The sequence below is a fragment of the Gadus morhua genome, chromosome 22 (assembly GCF_902167405.1).
Source record: "Gadus morhua chromosome 22, gadMor3.0, whole genome shotgun sequence".
In the NCBI taxonomy this organism is placed as follows: domain Eukaryota; kingdom Metazoa; phylum Chordata; class Actinopteri; order Gadiformes; family Gadidae; genus Gadus; species Gadus morhua.
The window spans coordinates 8,577,991-8,599,261 of NC_044069.1; the positions used below are offsets into that span (position 1 = coordinate 8,577,991).

The 21,271-nt window shown below is 46.3% G+C and overlaps 1 protein-coding gene across 1 annotated transcript in view; it reads right to left on the reverse strand.

Annotated features, from left to right (window-relative positions):
• Positions 1-21,271, reverse strand: part of LOC115536286 (CUB and sushi domain-containing protein 3) — a 327,005-nt gene that overhangs the window by 241,876 nt on the left and 63,858 nt on the right. Inside the window, exon 2 of the mRNA XM_030348078.1 lies at positions 17,395-17,617. Within this exon, the coding sequence (XP_030203938.1) occupies positions 17,395-17,617 (223 nt within the window). The remainder of the gene's footprint in view (positions 1-17,394; positions 17,618-21,271) is intronic.

The following is a 21,271-nucleotide window of genomic DNA, read 5'->3' on the forward strand; positions in this document are numbered from 1 at the left end:
AACCATCTGGGCACCGTGATTTTGTAGCAATTGCTTCAATAAGTCCACTATGGGGTAATAAAGCAAACACACAGATGCGGCGACTGCATTTGAAATATGAAATCACCATTGAAACGAGAACCAGTGCTGTGTACTCTGTGAAGCACTGCGGGTATTGGGCATTAGAGCATCTTCCATACAGAAATGAGACTGCTTCACTAGACAAATGACATCTTCGGCATCTTACGTGAGCTGATTTGTCTCGGTGTTGTCTCTGCCCAATGTGTCCCTTGTCCCTTTCCATCCAACCAGCATTTTAGTTGGGTATATTAAGCATTATTCGGCTCACTATCATAACTCAAGCTGCGAGGATCATTTCATGAGCAGTCTGACTGCTTCGACTAAGAAGCAAAATCATGGATTCTAATTGTACCTAATGATTGGCTTATAAAATGTCCACAAAGGCCCGTGGTTAAATTTGAACTACTCCCAACCGAACACCACCCAGTCCCCGTTCACCCACAACACGTCTCTCTGTGGTTGGGCTGCCTGGTGGACATTGCCTCCTCGAGCTAAACCTTGTTTGGCCTGCTAGCTAGCCCATCACTTACAATTACATCTGACCCACCTACACAGTTACAAACACACACACACACACACACACACACACACACACACACACACACACACACACACACACACACACACACACACACACACACACACACAGACAATGATACACACACATGTACAAGGACACACACACAAACACACATGTGCAAATACACTTTCGCCCTCACACACAAGCACACAAAAACCTAAATACCCACAAACACAATGAAAACAGTGCAAATACACCTTCACACGCCCAAACCATACACACACAAATGCACAAAAGACACACACTTGCAGAGATACACACACACTGACGCAAAAACACACACAAACACGCAAAAGTCACACACACACCTGTATTGGGCAGATAGGTAGAGACAGATAGCATGTGTCTGCTGCATTTAAAGGGGAGGCGTCAGGACTGACAAGGCCTTAAAGGGACGGTCGTTAGAGAGATATATGGATGAGAGAGAAGGAGAGGTGGAGAGAGGAACGGATGGAGGGGAGACGCATATTGAGGAGGCAGAGAGGAGAGAGAGAGAGAGAGAGAGAGCGCCATAGTTAAAGAGTGAGAGACACAGATTGAGGGAGGCAGAGAGAGAGAGAGCGCCATAGTTAAGAGTGAGAGACACAGATGGAGGGAGGCAGAGAGAGAGAGAGAGAGCCATTGTTAAAGAGTGAGACACAGATGGAGGGAGGTAGAAAAAGAGAGAGTAAGAGAGACAGAGATAGAGAAAGAGTGAGAGGAATGGAGGGATAAATTATGGATCAATGACATGTGCAGTACAAGGGCTGGGTGCACACACACACACACACAACACACACACACACACACACACACCACACACACACACACACACACACACACACACACACACACACACACAACACACACACACACACACTTCCCCGTGCTGTTGGACCTCAGTGGAAAGCTGCTTCATGGGACTGCTTCATAGATGATTTGGTTTTATTGTTGGTAGATTTATCAGCAACTGAGCTTGGCAATAATTCAATATTAACGTTTATCGTCTTTGAATGGCATTGTATCATCATGCAATATAGAAATCGACTCATCGTGATGGCTAGTTTAATAGTATAAATAAATTACGATGAGGAGATATGCCCTTAAAATCATCAAATATGAGGTTTGAAACATCTGTGACAAAGAAAAACTAGATTCCATCCGGTGAAATACTTTACGTTTCAATATACTCCAATATTAAGATCCTCAGTGAGACTTTTATGCAGAATGGTATTTCAAATTCACAAGCCTATCGGGATAATTATTGATATTGTGTAAATGTCCCATTAATTATCATGATGATACATTTGTCTACATCCCCAAGCCCCATAGGCAATCATTCCCTGTGAGCGTGTTGAAAAGCGTGTTGACTGAAGAAGGTTGGAGGAGTGATGATGGACACATAGGGGTCTCCAGTGGGCCACATGACCTCTCCACAGATACAGGGGATATATCTTCCTATAGCGACAAGGGAGCTGTGTTGTAGTTAATAAATGAGTGCAAAGCTGCTAATGAGACCTGCCCTTGGTCAGATGAGAATTGAGCTACTGCAATGAGTGGGTCAGTGGATGATCTTGACCTTGCGTTGATTTATATTATATGCTTAATGTTCTTTAGCAGGGATGACTAGCAAAGAGACTAACACACAAAAGCGCACACACACACACACACACACACACACACACACACACACACACACACACACACACACACACACAAATATTTAGTGAAGACTTTTAAAAAGGATGTACAATAAAAAGATAAAAAGGGACTGAAATAAAGACAGGAAAGAAAGAGACTCAAAGTAATAAATAAATAAATAATGGAAAATAATGACAGAAAGATGGAAATAATGAAAGGAAGGTCCAATTTCCTGTAAATGTCTGAATAAAGAGCAATGGCAGGGGAGACAGGGAGGGGGTAAGGGGAGATATGGGAGCTGTGGGATTAGGTTGATCTGAAGCTGAAAAGGAGAAGCAGACTTCCCAGTCACCTTAGAAATCTGATGGGACAGGCTTTAGTGTTTCACTTTTCTCTTAATAACATCACTGTCTCCCTTGTTTGGCTTTAGACGCTGGCTTTCAGATATTACCGCCGCCTGCAATTTCTTTGGTGAGCCAAACCCACCACCCCCCACCCACATTTATGGGAACTTTATTTAAATTAGCCAGTGCTTCGGTGACTGTTGTCAGCTGAAGTGAAAGGGGACCCTAACTAGCGTAGACTTTATAATCCCCAAGAAAGCACTTTTTCAATAGCAGGAGCCAGGAGTAAAGTACATTTCAAAAGTGTTTTGTTATCCAGGAGGTGAGCAGGAGGAGTAAATCCATGCGTAACAGCGTAAACAGTGTTTGATAGGTCACTATTCTACATGCCAAGGTAAGACACTAATGCACAGTCACATAAAACAATACACATAAACCCGCCACGTTTCCATATCCGAATCCAAAGTGTAGCAGAAGTTAAGTTGGGTTAGTTTGACTCAAGGGTAAGCCAATGCTCAAAGGGACGTAAACAGTAACTTTGCTGGCAGTTGAGACTTTGTAACTTTGCGACCTTACCACTGTAAACAGTGGTGGGCAATAAGGATGCAGCGGTCCTTTATGACACCTTTAATTCCCTGTTCTGTACCTGTGAGTTTTGCCCTTGCGTATTTGATAGACCTAACACCGTAATTATCTATATATTAATTAAGTTGACTGCAGGAGACAATATTTAATGGGCGTTATCAAAGCTATTATTACCACAACTTGGACTAAGTTGTGGTTGGCCTGCGATGCGTTTGTTGGCTCTGTGACTGTCGATGTGTGTCCCTCTGTGTGTGTTTATGTGTACTTTATTGTCATTGAGTTGGATTTACGCCCCATGTGTTTCATCCTACGTTGTTAGTTTTCACTCCTGGGCATAGTTCAGATTCAATCATCAACTTTTAATACCCAATAACAAGATGTTTGTGTGCTCGGCTGGACACTGATGATTAACACACACACACACACACACAAACACACGCACGCACGCACGCACGCACGCACAACGTAATACCTTGTGATGCGTGACATGACCCATGTGACAACCCTGTATTAGGGCGGGACTAGATCTCTTGTGAATGGATATCCTCAGGATCGCATCACCAAAAGACTGCGTATCACTAGGAATAGTAAAGATCTCTAATGCCGCTTTTCCACTGCATGGTACCAGCTCGACACGACTCGACCCGACTCAGCTCGAATTTTTTGCGTTTCCACCGCGAAAACATGGTATCTGGTACCTGAAGTGGCTGCTTTTTCTAGTACCGCCTCGCTCTAGGTTCCAAGCGGCTGAGCCGATGCTAAAAGGTGACGTCGGCAGTCGGCCGGCCACTGATTGGCCAGAGAGTGTGACGAAATCACTAGAGCGACATGGCAACCATGCTGGTAACAGCCATAGCAGCGCCGCAGCCAACATATTCCACTTCTTCAACTTCTTCAACATGCCAGCTAATAATAGTAATGTATCGATGTCCTCCATTGTTGTTATGGGGGTTCTGTCCATGTGTGGGTTGCGTAGGTGTTGTTTGCGTCGCGTACAAAAATACGTCACGGCCCTTTCGCGCAGCCGACCCCGCCCACGTCCAGGAGGTACTATTTGCGGTGGAAAACGACCCGTGCTGCTACCGTGTCGAGTCGTGTCGAGTCGTGTTGAGTCGAGTCGAGTCGAGCTACGGTGGAAAAGCGGCATAATTGGTCGGAATGATTTTGCTTTGGTACTTGGCGATGCGTGGTACAGGCAAAGTTTGAGAGTAGCATATTTCGGGGAGGCAAAGAAGTAACAAAAACACGTTCAGTTCAAAAGATCTTTAGGATTTGACGTTTTTTTTTCGTAATCAGGCGTACTTCAGGACCCACGCTTCAACGCTATAATTCAAACTGGTGCCGGGTTATGTTGTGGTGTCATTATGTATCAGAGTGCTCGATTACACATCCGCCACACAGTTCGGCAGGGGTGAAGGGAACCGGTTGGATTTACAGCTCATTTCACTCTTCTGACTCAAAAAAGTAGATAAAAAACTAAAAGTACAGCGATAGAAAATAAATTATATAATTTAGAGTATTACCAGTGGATGAAACCGATACCCAGGAACCCACACATGTACACACAAACTGGCACGCAAAAAAAACGCACACACACACACACACACACACACACACACACACACACACACACACACACACACACACACACACACACACACACACACTTCTAACCTTTACTTTAGTAAAAGAAGCAATTAAAATGACAACAAAGGGAACATCATCTACCCTACAACCCCCCCTCCCATGCACAAACACAGACACACACAAACACACACACACACGCGAACACAATCTATAATTCCCATGGTTCATTGAGGTGCCAGCCGTTACAATGGTTAGCGGACAGACAGTGATTAATTGATACGTTTGCGCGTGTATGTTTGTGTGTGCACACACCCCCATGCGTCCTACGTGCACTAAGGTCACTAAATGGCTGTTTAATTGAATTCCTGTATTTCTGTCTAGTAGGATAATGAAAGGAGCAATAGAGCAGAAATGGCACGTTTGCTCTCTCTCTCTCTCCCACTCTCTCTTTCTTTCGTCTCTTTCAGATTTTGTGTCCTTTTTTGTGTCCAGGGGGTGAATTTGTGTGTATGTATGCATGTATACTTATGTTTGTGAGCATGCTTGTGTGCGTGTGTGTGTCTGTGTCTTTATAGGTGTGTTTGTGTGTGTGTGTGCGTGTCTTTGTAGGTGTGTGTGTGGCAATCAATCCCTACTTCCCCAGTTTACATATATATGTTTAACACACTACACACCACCATGCCTATTTATCCAATGTAGAAATCAACAGCTGCACATGTCTCTAATAATAACTTAAGCTTTAGATCGTTTTAAACAATCCACTCGTTCTGCTGGCGAGGGGTTCACTGACGTCGACATAGATGGATAAGTACTTTAAGGTGGTTATTATTGTAACTATGAACATATGAATGTATGGCCATGATTAATGTGGGCAGACTCAAATGACTACATACATCAATTAACATCAAAGGAGTCGTGACTATGCAAACGATGAAACACCACAGTCTACACAGCCTGTTTGTTTCTGTTTGCTCCGTTTGTCTCCCAATGTTTATCCGCGGCTGTTTGTCTTCATCTTCAGCGTAAAATCGGACCTCCTAACGGTTCCTGGAAAGAGAGAATCCCTCTTCTGTGTTCCTTCCTCCGCTCCCACGTCCTACCGCGGTGTCAGGGGTCAGTCAGGGGGTCAGGGTATTGCGTGGGGCCTGTGCAGCCCCTTCCAGGCCCACTGCGATTAAGCACGACACAGCCAAAACAGGGTTGAAAGCGATTGATCCCGCCACGCCGCGTTCACGGGGAGCTAAACGTTTGTCCCGGGTCCAGCGTGGTGTCAGCGTGGTGTCAATTGATAACCGTCCCCCCCCGTCCCCTTCCTTCTTTACTGTTCAAGCCCCTCACGGCGGTGGCGGCCGTAAAACCCAGCGACGCAGCAAATCTGTCGCCCCCAGCCCGATGACGGAGGACAAGGATTCGTTTGCGAAGCCGCCGAAACAAGGCAGAAACAAACAGCGTGCCTAGGCCGCGGACGGGGGCCCGCCCGCTGCGGCCTAGATGATAATTCTATTAGCGCGCGGCGCGATGAATCATTCCGTCGCCCCGGTCTCCGCGGCGACCCGCTGGCGTGCTGGCCGCCGTAGCGGCAGCGCTACCCCGAAATTATAGACACTTAAGTCATCAGCGGGCGCGAAAAAAAAAAATTACACGACTGCTTGAGTCTGCTTAATGCCTTCCCTTCCTGTGGCTGGTAACGGGAGCTGAGGAGGTGTGTGTGTGTGGGGGGGGGGGGGGAGGGTGAGAGAGTGTGTGCTCTCGGAGCGGGAGAGACAGTGGGCAGCCACTGTGGAGGAGGAGCAGCCCTAGCTGTCGCTCAAGCTAAAGTATTAGCGTAGCGTGATATTAGTCCTTTCCCGCTAATGCTTTAATGGGCGAGCCAAAGTGTACACTCAGGGTGGGTGGTGAGGCAGTGGGCCGAGTAGACAGGAGGGGGTGTTTTAACTGGATGTGTACGTGTACGCTTTTTTTGCAGTGTTATCACACTGTGGTTAAAGCGATTTAGGAATCGAGAGGGGAATTAGTGGGAGTGTGTGTGTGTGTGTGTGTGTGTGTGTGTGTGTGTGTGTGTGTGTGTGTGTGTGTGTGTGTGTGTGTGTGTGTGTGTGTGTGTGTGTGTGTGTGTGTGCGCCCACGGGCGTTTGGGTGCTTGGGTGTGTTATTGTGTGTGTGTGCATGTTTTTGTGCGTGTGTGTGTGTGTATGTGTGTACGTGTTTGTACGTTTGTTGAGGTGTGTGTGTGATTTTGTTTGGGTGTGTGTGTGTGTATTTTGGTATGTGTGTGCGTGGGCATGTGTGTGTGTGTGTGTTCCTTCAAGGTCAAAAGGGAGTTATTAGGTTGCTGTGCACTGTTTGCTAATTATGGCTACAAATTAAGAAGACTGAGCCTAGAGGGAAGACTAATGTGGTGCTCTGATGTGCCGTTGCTGTAGTCCTGATACTACTCCCTGTTTAATGACTGGGGATGGATACGTGACAGATAGTAAACTACTGCCAAATGCCTAGTGTCGTTGAACACACTCGATAATAGGATGGGGGGCGAACGGTAGGGATTGTTTGAACGCTTATGGTTACCAATCCCACAAACACACACTTTGCAAGTAGTGCACCTCTTTGCAGTAGCAAGGTAAACTTTATTTGAGTGCATTTGTTATGGGACCAATGCTACTGGCTGGGACGTTAATTGGCAGTCGGTCTGATGAAGAGTTGCAATACGAGGGAGGAATCCTGCAGTGTATGTGATTACAGCTGGCTGGCTCCGACTGCTGTCCTAGTGGTCATACAGTAATCACAAACAAGAGAGATGAACGCAACACACAAACTTAGTTTCAAAGTTGTGTGCGCCGGGTGGTAAATACAACTAAACGAGGTCTTCAATATCGACCACAGTTATGGAGCACTTTCCAAACCACTCGGAGCACTTACAGGTATTACCTCACATACACACACGCACACACACACACACACACATCACACACACACAATGACTGTCAACTACACAACACGATGACCGGCTATTGTTGGAGGAGCAGTTAGAGAGTTAGATATTGGAGCTCGAGGGCACACAGGGAACTACATTGGAAATGGAACCGGCAGCTCCCTAAACTGTCTCTACAATTTCTCCCCCACCTGATCTTTATGTCACAAACAGATCTGAGAGCCACGTATTAAGTGAAGGTTCTGGATGGACAGGGTGGATAGGAAAAAGGTAAATCACAGTGCGGTCTGTGTTAAGTGCCATGTTTTAAAATTCTCTAGAGAATACATTATGATACTTAAAAAAAATATATTTATTTTATTTTAATTTATTTTATTACATTTATATAAAATAGTACTTATGGATAAGACAGTGTTTTGTGCAATGTTCTGTGTACATTGATCCAAGAGTAAATGGAAAGAAGTATAGTCAAACTGTGATTAAAAAATATATACCTCCAAGGGTAAATGTAAATGTAAAACTTGAGAATTAGCATTTAGGCGAAGGAACGCATAGCCACCGGACTCTCTAAAGGGAAATAACACTGCACCATTAGCATGTCCGATATCTCCCCTGTTCTGGAAACGATGACGAGTGAGTCTGCTGTGTTCCAGCCCTGAGGGCAAGGGTAATGCGGTGGGCAGAGAGCATTAACTCCAAACCACCCTCGGAGAAGTGATTTGCTTATTCTCCTGTGTGGACAGAGTTCAGCACCACGGACAGCTACGCTTCTCTGAACGCAACCTGCGGAGCGTTCGGGAGCTCAGTCTCAAAGCCACGGGGGATGGCGGGCAAATCAATCATATCAATACGATTAAATCAGGCCATTGAAAACATGCCTGACCGCGGCTGGGCCAGCCCTCTGAATGCTTGGTCAGCGATTTGGCTTTGGCATCGTTCAACGGTATGGAATGGAGGGGGAGGGTGGGGGGGGGGGGGTTAATGTAGTGGGATCCAACCCAAGAAGGTTTTGGGTTCCATTCCCCATTTGTCTGCCTCCAAACCCGTAGGCTTCGCAGAGCGAGGCATCACAGTCTGCCCCGCTCGTTACCGACATGAATGGGAAACACACTGCTTTATATCTGCTGAAACAATCTGCTGAACGACTCCATACTAAATAGATGATTTTTGGTTATAAAAAGAAACAGAGGGGCCACTCCGTCAATGATGACGGATTGACGGGTTTCTGCAAAAAAATCCACTCAAGTAGCAGAGGGAAACAACCACAACAGAAGGCTGTGAGAGAGATGTATGATGCTGTGACGGAGGAAGTAATGTGGGCAATTCGCTGCGAGATAGCGGATCCCTCCTGTGTCGTGTTCAACAGCCCAGTGGCACCGAACACGCGAGTTAATACTAAACATAAGCACTGTGTGTGTGTGTGTGTGTGTGTGTGTGTGTGTGTGTGTGTGTGTGTGTGTGTGTGTGTGTGTGTGTGTGTGCTTTTGTGTGTGTTGTTTTATTCCACCTTTCCAGCTGGTTGTTACATCGATTTCTACCCAAGTCTCCTCCTGTTCTTTAATTCTGGGGCCCGGCGTTTCTCTCTCTCCCTTATCTCTCTCAATTCCATCGTTCGTCTATCACTCGCTTGACCTTCTACTTTGCATTATCTTCCTCTCTCTCCCCTCACTCACCATCTCTCTCTCTCTCTCTCCCTCACCCATGTCTCTCGCTCTCCCTCTAAGGGTCTTTAATTCAATCCATTGTTCTTCATCAGCAAATTACTGGGCTGCTATTCATGCAGTCTCTCTCTCTCTCTCTCTCTCTCTCTCTCTCTCTCTCTCTCTCTCTCTCCTCTCTCTCTCTCTCTCTCTCTCTCTCTCTCTCTCTCTCTCTCTCTCTCTCTCTCTTAATCTGTATGTATTACCAGCTCAAGCCTCCATTCATTTTTTCCTCCAGGGGCCTTGGGCCAGCTTTGTGGCTGATCATAGTGATCCTTCCCAGGGAACAGTCTGCCTGACACCTGGGTGACTTCCGCGGACTCATTGAATTGTGTCAGTCTGAACATGTGTGTGTAGTGTGCGTGTGTGTGTGTGTTTATCTACATCTGTGTGTGTTTGTGTGTGTATCTTCATCTTTGTATGCGTGTGTCTGTGTGTGTGTGTGTGTGTGTGTGTGGTGTGTGTGTGTGTGTGTGTGTGCGTGTGTATGTGCACGCGCAATATGGCCATGGCCATAGAAGCGTGTTTGTTCGTGTGTCAGGGGGCTAATGGGTAGCTTGAAGGGATTACCAGCTTAGCCACTGGGATTACTGGGACCTTGAACTGACACACACACACACACACACACTCACACACACACACACACGGTTAATATTACCACTGAGTGCAGGGAGTCGCCCAGAATGAAGAAGCAGTGGACCGGCAGTGTCTTCGATTCAATTACAAAAAAAGAGTGAGGCATCACTCTGAGAATAGAACAGGGTAGACTGGCGGCTGGGGAGTTCCACTCTGAGCTGGAAGGTTGTGAGTTCAAACCCCCATGTCAGCGGTCCCCCTGTGGTCATATGTGTGGAAAAAATGCCTAGCCCCTATCTGGTCATAAAAGTGGTTAGTAATAAAAATGATATGTAAATTGCTTTTAATAAAAGTGATAGTAAATCGAAAATACAAAGATGTTAGGGATGGTTTTTTCTACAAGTTACAAACCATGGCATGGTGGTTTAAGTCGTTACCCACATTGAATCCCAGTATGATAATATATTACCAGTGCATAATTTAGCTATTCTCTGTAGGTGCGAGTCAAACACTTACGAAGGCACAAAAGAGCAAGGCAATATCGCGGAGCCATGTTTTTTGATGGATGCCACACTGATTAAACAAGTGCCACAGACACTGCTTTGCTTCACTCTCAAAACACTGTGTCGTTGCCCGGAGACCGTACAGTGGATCAGGACATCGGATACAACACATACACACGCAGTGGGAATGGCGATGTGAATATTAATAGGCGGAAAACTCCAGGTGCGGCATTTGTACCTTTTGCTATCGTGATTGGATTGCGGACCACCAGCTAAGAGGTAAAAAATGCAACAGGAGCTCTGAGGCATGGAGCCGCAGGCGGTGCAAGCGAACGAACAACAGAGCGCTTTAGGAGAGCTAGCCCCGGTCGCAGACTGATTAGTCTAGATAGCACCACCGGTGCATTTTTGTGTGAGAATGTGTATTAACGCACTATATAACGCAAATTGATCAAAAGCCGAATCTCTTATATATGTAATTTACTTCCTCCATTTACTGCCTCGGTGGCGTGCTAAATATTTGTCATTTTCACAATGAAATATAAGCACATTTAAAACATTTTCATTTTGTATTGTTTATTACATAGGAAGACTCTGATTTGTTTGAGTAGCACGAACAGTCAAACTACGCAGATGTAAACTAATCATAAATATCATCAGCAATAATGAGGCATTTTCAACGGAAATCCCTAGCAGTCCAATGCAATGGCGGATACAGATGACTCGATTGATCCCGGGGGATCCATTGAATAAAGATAAATACATGAATTAAAGAAATGAGTTTCAGACTCCAACTCCCATCATCGAAAATGCAAACATGGCCACTAAGCAAACACGCAAGGAAGAAGATGGAGAAGAGAATTCAATTAACGAGCATCCCAGGTGCCCAACGCCTACAGATAGAGTCTCAAAGGTCTGCTGCTGCCACACAGAGAACAGATGCACTGAGGGAAGCCAAGAGAGGGAGAGAGAGGGTGATAAGGAGAGAGAGAGAGAGAGAGAGAGAGAGAGAGAGAGAGAGAGAGAGAGAGAGAGAGAGAGAGAGAGAGAGAGAGAGAAAGAGAGAGAAAAAGAGGGAGAGAGAGAGAGAGAGAGAGAGAGAGAGAGAGAGAGAGAGAGAGAGAGAGAGAGAGAGAGAGAGAGAGAGAGAGAGAGGAGAGAAGAAGAGAAGAGAGAGAGAGAGAGAGAAGAGGGAGAGAGAGAGAGAGAGAGAGGGGGGGAGAGGGAGAGAAAGAGGGAGAGAGAGAGAGAGAGAGGGAGGGAGATGGAGAGAGAGAGAGAGAGAGAGAGAGAGAGAGAGAGAGAGAGAGAGAGAGAGAGAGAGAGAGAGAGAGAGAGAGAGGATGGAGAGAGAGGGAGAGGGAGAGAGGACATGACAGAGAAAAGAAAAGAAGAGAGGGGATGGAGGGAGAGCGAGAGAGAGAGAGAGAGAGAGAAAAAGAGAGAGATAGAGAGTTAAAAAGAGAGAGAGCGAGAGAGGTAAAAAAGAGGGAGAGTGCGAGAGAGAGGGAGAGAGAGAGAGAGACAAAGAGAGAGATAGAGAGAGCTAAAAAGAGAGCGAGAGGGAGAGCGAGAGACAGAAATCAACACAGGAAGTACCGCCAGCCTTATTGAAATGATTACACTTCTAATCTGGGGAGGACTGAGCTGAACCGCCGCGAAAGCTGGTTATCACCCTGAGTTAATGACATCTGGGGTGCGGGTGCTAGGGTGAGCGGCCAAATCCACTCTTTAGAAGGAGCTGACAGCGGGAGAGCCTGGCTGGAGTGATAGCCACGAGCGGACGTGTGAGAGGAAACGTGGTTGTGAAATTAGCGGGAGTTATTCAAAGGGGCCACGCAGTACCGAGCAGTGGAACCAGACTAGGACAATAAATGAATGAATCCAATCTATGTGAGAGAAAGGCCCTTTTAGAGAGAGAGGTGACGGGGCAGGGGGGGAAGGGGAGGGGAGGGGAGGGGGGAGGAAGGGCCGGATGGATGGAGAGAGAGACGGAAAAGGGGGAAGGAGGGGGGGAGGGATAATAAAGAACAGAAGAGAGAATGGAAGATAGACACTAAAACGTCGGAACTAAGGGTTTGAGGAGTGAATGAATGTCATTTGAAAGAAAAGTGGCCAGGCAATGGCCCAGCGATATATTCCAGAGGGATTGATGACTCAATACGGCTGGAATTGAATTAATCTCCCGTTCTGGTCTCTTTCTGCTCTCTCTGTCTCGCTCTCTCTCTCTATGTGTGTGTGTGTGTCTCTCTCTCTTTTCTCTTTTCTTTCGTAGATCGTACTCGTTTTGTCTTCGATCATCTCAGCCTGAAATGAGCTGGCTTCTATGTACAAGTACATAGAGAAAGTAAACCGTCTAATGAGTTAAAGTCTTTGTAGGTTGACAGCTGGGATTCATGCAAAACGCTGGTTTGAATCCAGAACAGATGGAAAAAAGGTGCACAAAAGGCCATGGGATCTGTCTCTCTCTCTCTCTCTCTCTGTCTCTCTCTCTCCCCTCTCTCTATCTTTGTCCTACCTTTTTACCTCGAGCAAAGCTATTTAGATCAGCCAACACACTCTCACACACAGGCACACACACACACACACATCTCCCAGACGCACCTCTGGCCCCCTGCGGGGCAGAACCGATGCAGCAGGAGATGAAATACTTGTACCTCAGGGGTAAACACACCTCATTTCACACCACACGGACACACCTGCGTGAAAATCCATGCATACACATCCACGTTGTGGCGCACTGATAGACTCGGGTTCTAGAATACCGCTCAGGAATAACATTAAGACATCAAAGATAATATTTGGTGTCTTTCATGGCAAGTTTCACACAAGGCTTGACTCTTCACTTCTGATTCGGTGTGAGTGAGGTTGATTTGGTGTCTCTTCGTGCGTGTGCGTATCTAAATGTTGGCCTGTCCCATTCTGTGTGTGTGTGTGTGTTCGTTTGCATGTCTGTGCCGATCTGTGTGATGTGTGTGTGTGTGTGTGTGTGTGTGTGTGTGGTGTCTTCGTTTGCTTGTCTGTACCTATCTGTATGTGTGTGAGTGCGTGTGCGTATCTAGATGTTGGCCTGCCCAAATCGATGTGTGTTGTTCGTTCTCATGTCTGTACCTTTCTTTGTGTGTGTGTGCGTGTGCGTGCGTGTGCGTGTGTGTGTGTGTGTGTGTGTGTATGTGCGTGCGTGCGTTTGTTTGCATGCCTGCACCCATCTGTGTGTGTGCGTGTGTGAGATTGTGTGCGTGTGCATGTGCGCCCATGTCTGTGTGAATCCCCATGCCTATACAGTATGTGTGTGTATTGGATGGGTTGACCCAGCCAGGTGTGTAACTGGTGCTGTGGAGCATTACAGATACAGATCTAGGTCACGTCTCACAGTGGAGAGGGAGATAAACTAGCCGTTAGCCGGGATGCGCCGACTTCAAAGCGATGAGATGCTCAGTAACCTGCCCTGTTCGCTCCAATTAAACATAGAGGGTACAACGCAAGCGCCCTGGCCACAACGCATTAATAAGGAGAGCGCAAAGGGACTCCGTGGCAAGGCGTTAGGGCGTGACGATCCTCGGAAGGATGGAGAGGGGGGGGATGTGGTTTTATGTTCCTCAAGCTAGTTCGCAAGTAGGATTCCTTTGGAGATGGCCCGATGTGGTTCTTGAGAGTCTTTGATGTGTGGAATTTTATAGACTGATAGAATTAATCAATTGGATTGCAGTTGATTTGTTCGATGGAATAACCGGTAGAGTAACTGGCCGTGAAAATAACCATTAATGGGAAGTTGGTTTGATCGTTCCTTTTGACTGAATGAGTGGATGAGTGGCTCCTATTGGTTGGATTACAGAGAGTCTCCACCAATCGGGTTGGGTGGAGCCGGAGAGATAGAGTATGAAGGTGGTAGAAGCAGGTGATATAATTGGGTTTACTTTCAACGAGATGAGAGGGGTGACAGCGGAGGGGGACAGAGAGAGCTCTGTGGAACAGCAACAGTATTTAAGAGAGCGGAGGATCTGTGGCGCTGCCTTCTGGAACGTCCAAACTGTCAAGTTTTACTTGGTCGCTTTAGGAGTCCAGGAGGAAGAGATGAGCCTTTTAACATGGTCCCTTGGTCTGACCTCTCTAAATACCTCCGTGCCAGGCTTATTCCTCTTAAACTCAGTCTGTCATTTACACACACACACACACACACACACACACACACACACACACACACACACACCACACACACACACACACCACACACACACACACAGTGAGGACCAATCCAAACGGACAGCTTAATAGCAGAGAAGCTATTTAAGTTTGGATAATATTTGCCACTTTGTGTACGCGTATATGTGTGCGTGTGTCTTTGTGTGTGTGTGCGTCTACGTGTCTGCGTTCATCTGGGCGTGAGATAGTGAGAGAAATAAGTAGAGATTTAAAGTGGAGGAGAGATGTGTGTGTTTTTGATACAGGTTTTCAACAAAGTTAAACAGTGATGTATTGAAGAACAACTTAAAAGTTTCTGTCTTTACACTCACATCCTTAAACAAAGTGTCTGCAAAGGTTTAAAATCCAACCCATGTATTAGACGGGCTACTGTAGATATAGGTATGTTCAAATCTTCTTCTGTTAGCTTATAATATTATAAGCTTTCTAATGGAGTTTAACGGTTTAACGATGTTACAGCATCATTCATCCTTAGAACTTCATCCATCAAAGCTGTGTCACAATATTATTCATCAACTCTTCAGTCAACTTTTAAGAAAGAAAGTGATACGTTTTTCAACTATACTAAGCGAGGGAATGGCCGGTAGCACACAAGGCCTAGCATACATTGCTAGCGTATTAGCAGAGTGAGCCACCACATTGAAATCAATGTAAAAAGTTTAAATGCAAAACAGCACTTAGCTCTAAACGACCCAAGGCAGTTTCCTCTCTCCAGTGTCTTTCGTACACTTATCCGGGTGTAATTCTACATCGCTTCCTCCTCCTGCCCCATTAACATGAGGCCCTTAATGAAGTGCGTCTGCGGCAGCCATTATGGATCCAAACACCGCAAACACACATTTAGATTATTTATGCTTTCTAACGAGCAGAGGTGTTTTGTCAAACGAGCTAATGAATGCAATTAATATGAGTCTTTGTAAAGGGGGGGAATCTGGGGCAGGCGTGAGAGGTGGGAGACAGTGTTTGACACTCGGCAAGCAATGAACACACTCCGTAGCGACAGGCTGTGTGGGGTGATGAGTGTCCAGTGGCGACAATTAACTAGTTTAAGAGGACTAAAATGCAACAAAGAAAAATTATTCTCCCGTCGGTTGAAGTTGTGGTGTTGATAAACAGACGTGTCCCGGGGGTAATTTGAGTGAGAATAAGTCTGATGGAATTTTAATTACATTGCATGCACGTACAGTCTGCATGCCCTGCTCCATCCATTCCCCGTTCCTTTCTCTTGTTCTATATCCATCTCTCTTTCTCTCTCTCTCTCTCTCCCTGAATCACTGTCCTCCCCTTTCCTTTCTGCTCCCCTTACCCTCTCTCCCCCTCCCTCCCTCCCTCCCCCTCCCTCCCCCCCCTCACTCTCTCTCTCTGTCCTCGTCAATCAAACGGAGGGCACAATTATTTTCAGATAATTTATCAATTTTTATTTCAAGTAGCAAATGTTTCATCAGGCAATCTAACCCACCTTTGCGTCAATAAAATAGTCTTATCAGTTTAATTAATAACATCGCTCCCGAGAGATTAAGTATTTGGTACAACTCCAAAACTGATTAGCTTAGAAGGTAAAAACTCCACAGCCTTTACAAAATTGGTGCCCATCAAAATAGTCCCCAGTTACCGGGGAAATATCGTATCTAAACCTTTCCTGTTTTCAAATCAGGTCAGAAACCTGAATAAATAAAGACACACATGAAATACTAAGGGTTGGACTCTGATGTTAATCCATCCTGGCATCGTTGACGTGGATTACTGCTGCTAAAACTATGATTACACTACGCTGACAACGAAACGCAGATAGAATCTTCATTCAGACAGCATGGGAGAACAGTATGTGTGTGTGTGTGTTAATCATAATCATTCTCGCTATAATGACCATATTCTTGATAATGGATGTGACCTCTTAATCACACTGCTGCAGCCTGCTCTTTGTGTGTGTGCTTATTTATGTGTGTGTGCGTGTTCGTAGAAAATATGAATGCGTATAAGAGGCAAGACGCGTGATAGGCTTACACACACTGCAAGCCAAATCACATTTCTTGCATCTCAAACGCATGCATATTTTCGAGTTATTTCCCGTCGTCTCCGCTACAGAGCCGTTCCTAATGGACACATCACAGCAACAGCAGCCTATCTCCCGTTGTATTTTCTTCATCACATCCAAGCTTGCGTTCCTCCAATTTCCTGCAACATCGGTTTCTATTGGTCGGACTGGGGCCATGTTTGACTTTCTGAGCCCCTGGTTCGGCAGACACTACATGGTTGGTTGGACATGATTGGATGAATGATGGGAAACAAAGCCTATTAGGGCGGAGAATAAAAGCTCAACACACACACACACACACACACACACACACACACACACAGGCACGTGTGCAAACACATATAAACGCAGGTATACATACACACACAAACACACACACACAGGCACCTGTGCACATGTACGTATATGCGCAGGCATACGCACACACTGACACACAAAAGCACAGACAGGTACGTGTGCACAGATGCACACATACATGTGCAGGTCAGCGTACACACACACATACACGCAGGCAAGCCCACACATATACACCTCCCTGACTATCATGGACATTGCAATGAGGCGAATAAAACACGCTAAAAGTACACAACAGCACGAATAACTGCTGGCACACCTTCAGCTCTGAGCTGAAGGTGTGTGGCGAAACTCGACACACACCCAACACCCACTCACCTGGTCCTGAAGTTGGAAGGGTGGGGGTGTCCATCGTACAGCGACAGGAAGTCGTATTCCTCCTCGATGGCGAAGGACAGGAAGAGGAGCTGGATGCGGCTGCCCTCCTCCCCGATGACCACCCAGGTGCAGTTGGCTCCGTTGGGGTAGCCGTAAGGAAAGCCTGGGGACTCGATGGTCCCGTTGCGGCCTTTCAGCATCCCACCGCACGTGTATATAAAACCTGCAGGAGGGGAGCGAGGGGAGAGGGCCATAGAGAGATTGTGGGGAGAGGGAGAGGGGCAAAGAGAGAGAGGGGAATGGGAAGAGCGATAGAGTGCAAGGAGAGAAGGGGGGGGGGGAAGAGGGAGGGAGAGAAAGAGGGAGAGACAGACCATTAGTTCAATGCCTTTGCAAACATCATGGTGACCACCCGGCTACCTCTAGGGGTTTGAAGTGAAGGTTTAATAGATTAGAAAGATAAAGTGGAGGAAGAAGGTGATGGTTCAGAGGGGTCACATAAAGCAAAGGGAGACAGGGGGCCGATGTTTCCTACTGACCGGGCCAATCAGGGTGTGCCCTGGTATGGGAAATGTGTCAATATTAGTTACCAGTTTTTGTTTTCAAGGCTTTCATGTGTATGTGTGGGTGTTTGTGCGTGAGTATGAATGTGTGTGGTGTGTGTGGGTTTGCGTGTGTGTGCATGCTCGTGTGTGTATAAGCATGCGCCTGACGGCAGAGAAATATCCCACAGAGGGACATTTTAATTCTCTTGGAAGGGAGGGACCATCATTCGTTTGTGAAAATTAGGACACTAATTAAGGACTTCAAAGGAACTGTGAAACACACACAAACATACACACTGAAACACATAGAGAGAAACACACACACGCACACACACACTGAAACACAGAGAGAAACACACACACGCACACACACACTGAAACACAGAGAGAAACACACACGCTGGCGGACACACACACGTACACACACACACACACACATAATGCACAAACATTAACACAACCAACACACACACAGCTAATCACCCATACACTGATATGCGCACACACAGAAACACGTCCATAAACAAACGTTGACACAAATAATTCTCCACACACGCACACACACACACACACACACACACACACACAGTCTTCCTCAGACCACACCCTGTGCCACTTAAGCAGCACTAGATGGATGACAGTCTCAGTCAGAGTAGACGACCGTAATTCTATGTTGACGAGGAATGACAAGCAGTGTTCACCGCAGCTGTCCCGGCATTGTCATGCAAGCGAGGGCTTTGAGAATCTAACCGAAGTGATTTTATATATATAATGCGTGGTAAAATGACATGAGTGTCATTCTTGATGATAAAATCACAGGGACAAGCATCACACGCTGGAAACAAAAACAGAGCCAGATACATCATGGTGCGATTCTTGTCGGTTACCCACACACCTCAGAGTAGAATAGAGTAGAGGCAGTCTCCGTCCACAAAGTGGCACTTTGACTCAATGGATTCATAAAACATGCACGGTGAGAACATTCATGAAAAACGCTGACCTATCGTGGTCAAACACGCAAGTTGTAATAAATAATGAATCAAAGATGGCACACACACACACACGTTACACGTTACACACGTTATTTCTGAGACCACAAAAAAAAACGAGGCTCTGCTAATTATAACAGACCATAATATAACACAATGATGCACGATTACTTCCTGCCTACGGCAGCACTTCCTAGTATTAACATCGGCATGCACTATGAAGAATGAACATATATATATATATATAAATAGTTTGATAGATCGATATGGTTGATCCAGGTCAGTGTGGGAGTTATTTGTAATCCTCTATGTGCTGACTCAGCAGGAGAAGGTGTTTCTTTCCATAATACAACATGCTGTAGGCCCATTTAGACCACTCAGTCTCCTGGAAAGGTCATGGAGGAGGACAACCAGAAACCACACAGGGAAGATAGGTAGGAAGCAAGAAAGAAAGAGAAAGGAAAAAACGAATAAGACACAAAATAAAGAAATGCTTACGTGGAAATCAAAATCAAAAGAAGAAGAAAGAAACAAGAGAAAGACATGAGAACACAGAAAGGAGAGGAGGAAATAGACCTCCCTCAAGCAACGGCCATACACACAAAGTGTTATATACACCCACAACCCAACGTCTTCTGCAAATGGTAATGGTTTCTTTGGGGACTCATAGAGGATAAACACTACTACATCTTAATGAAGGAGGCTCTTCATTATCACTGGATGCATGCATGCATGTGTGTGTGCGTGTGTGTGTGTGTGTGTGTGCATGCGCGTGCGTGCGTGTGTGTGTGTGTGTGTGCGCGCGCATGTGTAAGTGCGTCTGTATGGGTGGGTGGGCGGTTCAAATATAGAGGAAGGAGGAGATGTATTTTTAACTAAATGAACTGTGCGAGGGAGCCATAATGCTTTCTGGGCATATGGCGAGGTCTGCAATATGCAGACATGGAAGACGCACTCTCCAACAACGCGCAATGGCATTTAGCTTTCTACTCCGTATTTCCGTGCGGCGACTAGGTGATTTGCGAAGTTATGAGCTCCATAACGTGGTTTTTATTACGATGACGATATTAGTTTTTGTTTTTAAGTATCAACATGAACCTGTTGTCTTGCCGAGTGAATGGGAACCAGACTGATGACTTGAAGGCCCTAGAGAAGACCCACTGGTCTTCGAGGAGGTCTATCAAAGCGTTTCCCTGCCCCGATTGTTATTTGGATAAAACCAAAGAGGCTCGTTTTCATTCAAACGTCAATCCCTGGCGATCGTCATGCCATGCTCTCTTGATATGTCTGTGTGTGTGCAAGTATTATGCATTTTTAACCTCGGCTAAGGCTGAAGTGGTAGAACAGAAAAGTGATGGTGAACATCTGTATTGTAAATTCTTAATGTAAACTCTCATCGTCTAAAACTGCCTGACTAGCGGACGCTTGAGAATCCCTCATCTCTCTCCCTCCGCCTGGGAACCTAATGAGACGTTTATATCGAGCCACACAGCAGGCAGCCAGATGAAAAGCCAACCAGCAGTGGGTTTAAAAGAGTGTGTATTTTATGATTACCTTTTGCTTCGACTGTATTGATCCCTGAAAGAGAAACGATCTGCTTCTTCTCATGTTCCTTAAGCACACTTAACCAGGGAGGGGGGTCGCCAATGAGAGAGCTGATCAAGAGTCATGTGGTTGACAGGGAGGCTGGTAACCAATCAGGGAGCTGATTAAGATTCATGTGGTTCACGGGTGTGGCTCGTCGGCCAATCAGGCGGCTGATTAAGAGTCATGTGGTGGACATGGTGGAATCAAGCCAGGCAGGGAGCTGATGAAGAATCATGTGGTTGACGTGCTGAATGTGGCCAATCAGGCTGCTGATGAAGTGTAATTTAGGGCTGGTTGGCCCATTCGTGGCAATTCTAAAGAATCATTGTGGTTGACAGGGTGGATGGTGGCCAATAAGGAGCCTGATAAGAGTCATGTGGTTGACACGGTGGATGTCGGCCAATCAGGGCGCTGATTAAGAGTCATGTGGTCGACAGGGTTGATGTCGGCCAATCAGGACGATGATTAAGAGTCATGTGCTCATGTGGTCTTCAATGTCTAGGATCAAAGAGGATGCAGTCACCTGAGGAGACTGCGGTGAGGCCACATGGTCTCACGTAGCCTAAAGGCCTGATTCCACCGGACGCGTTACGGCAGCGTTACGGCTGCAGCACGTCTTGGCCGCGGTCACCGCAGCAGACAGGTTCCACTCTGATCAATGAGACCATTTTCCACCGGGCGCGGCTGCGGAACGTCTCAGCAGCGTCCCAGGAGCGGCTCGCTGTGCCGCAGTGCTATCATTCCGTAGCATTTCTA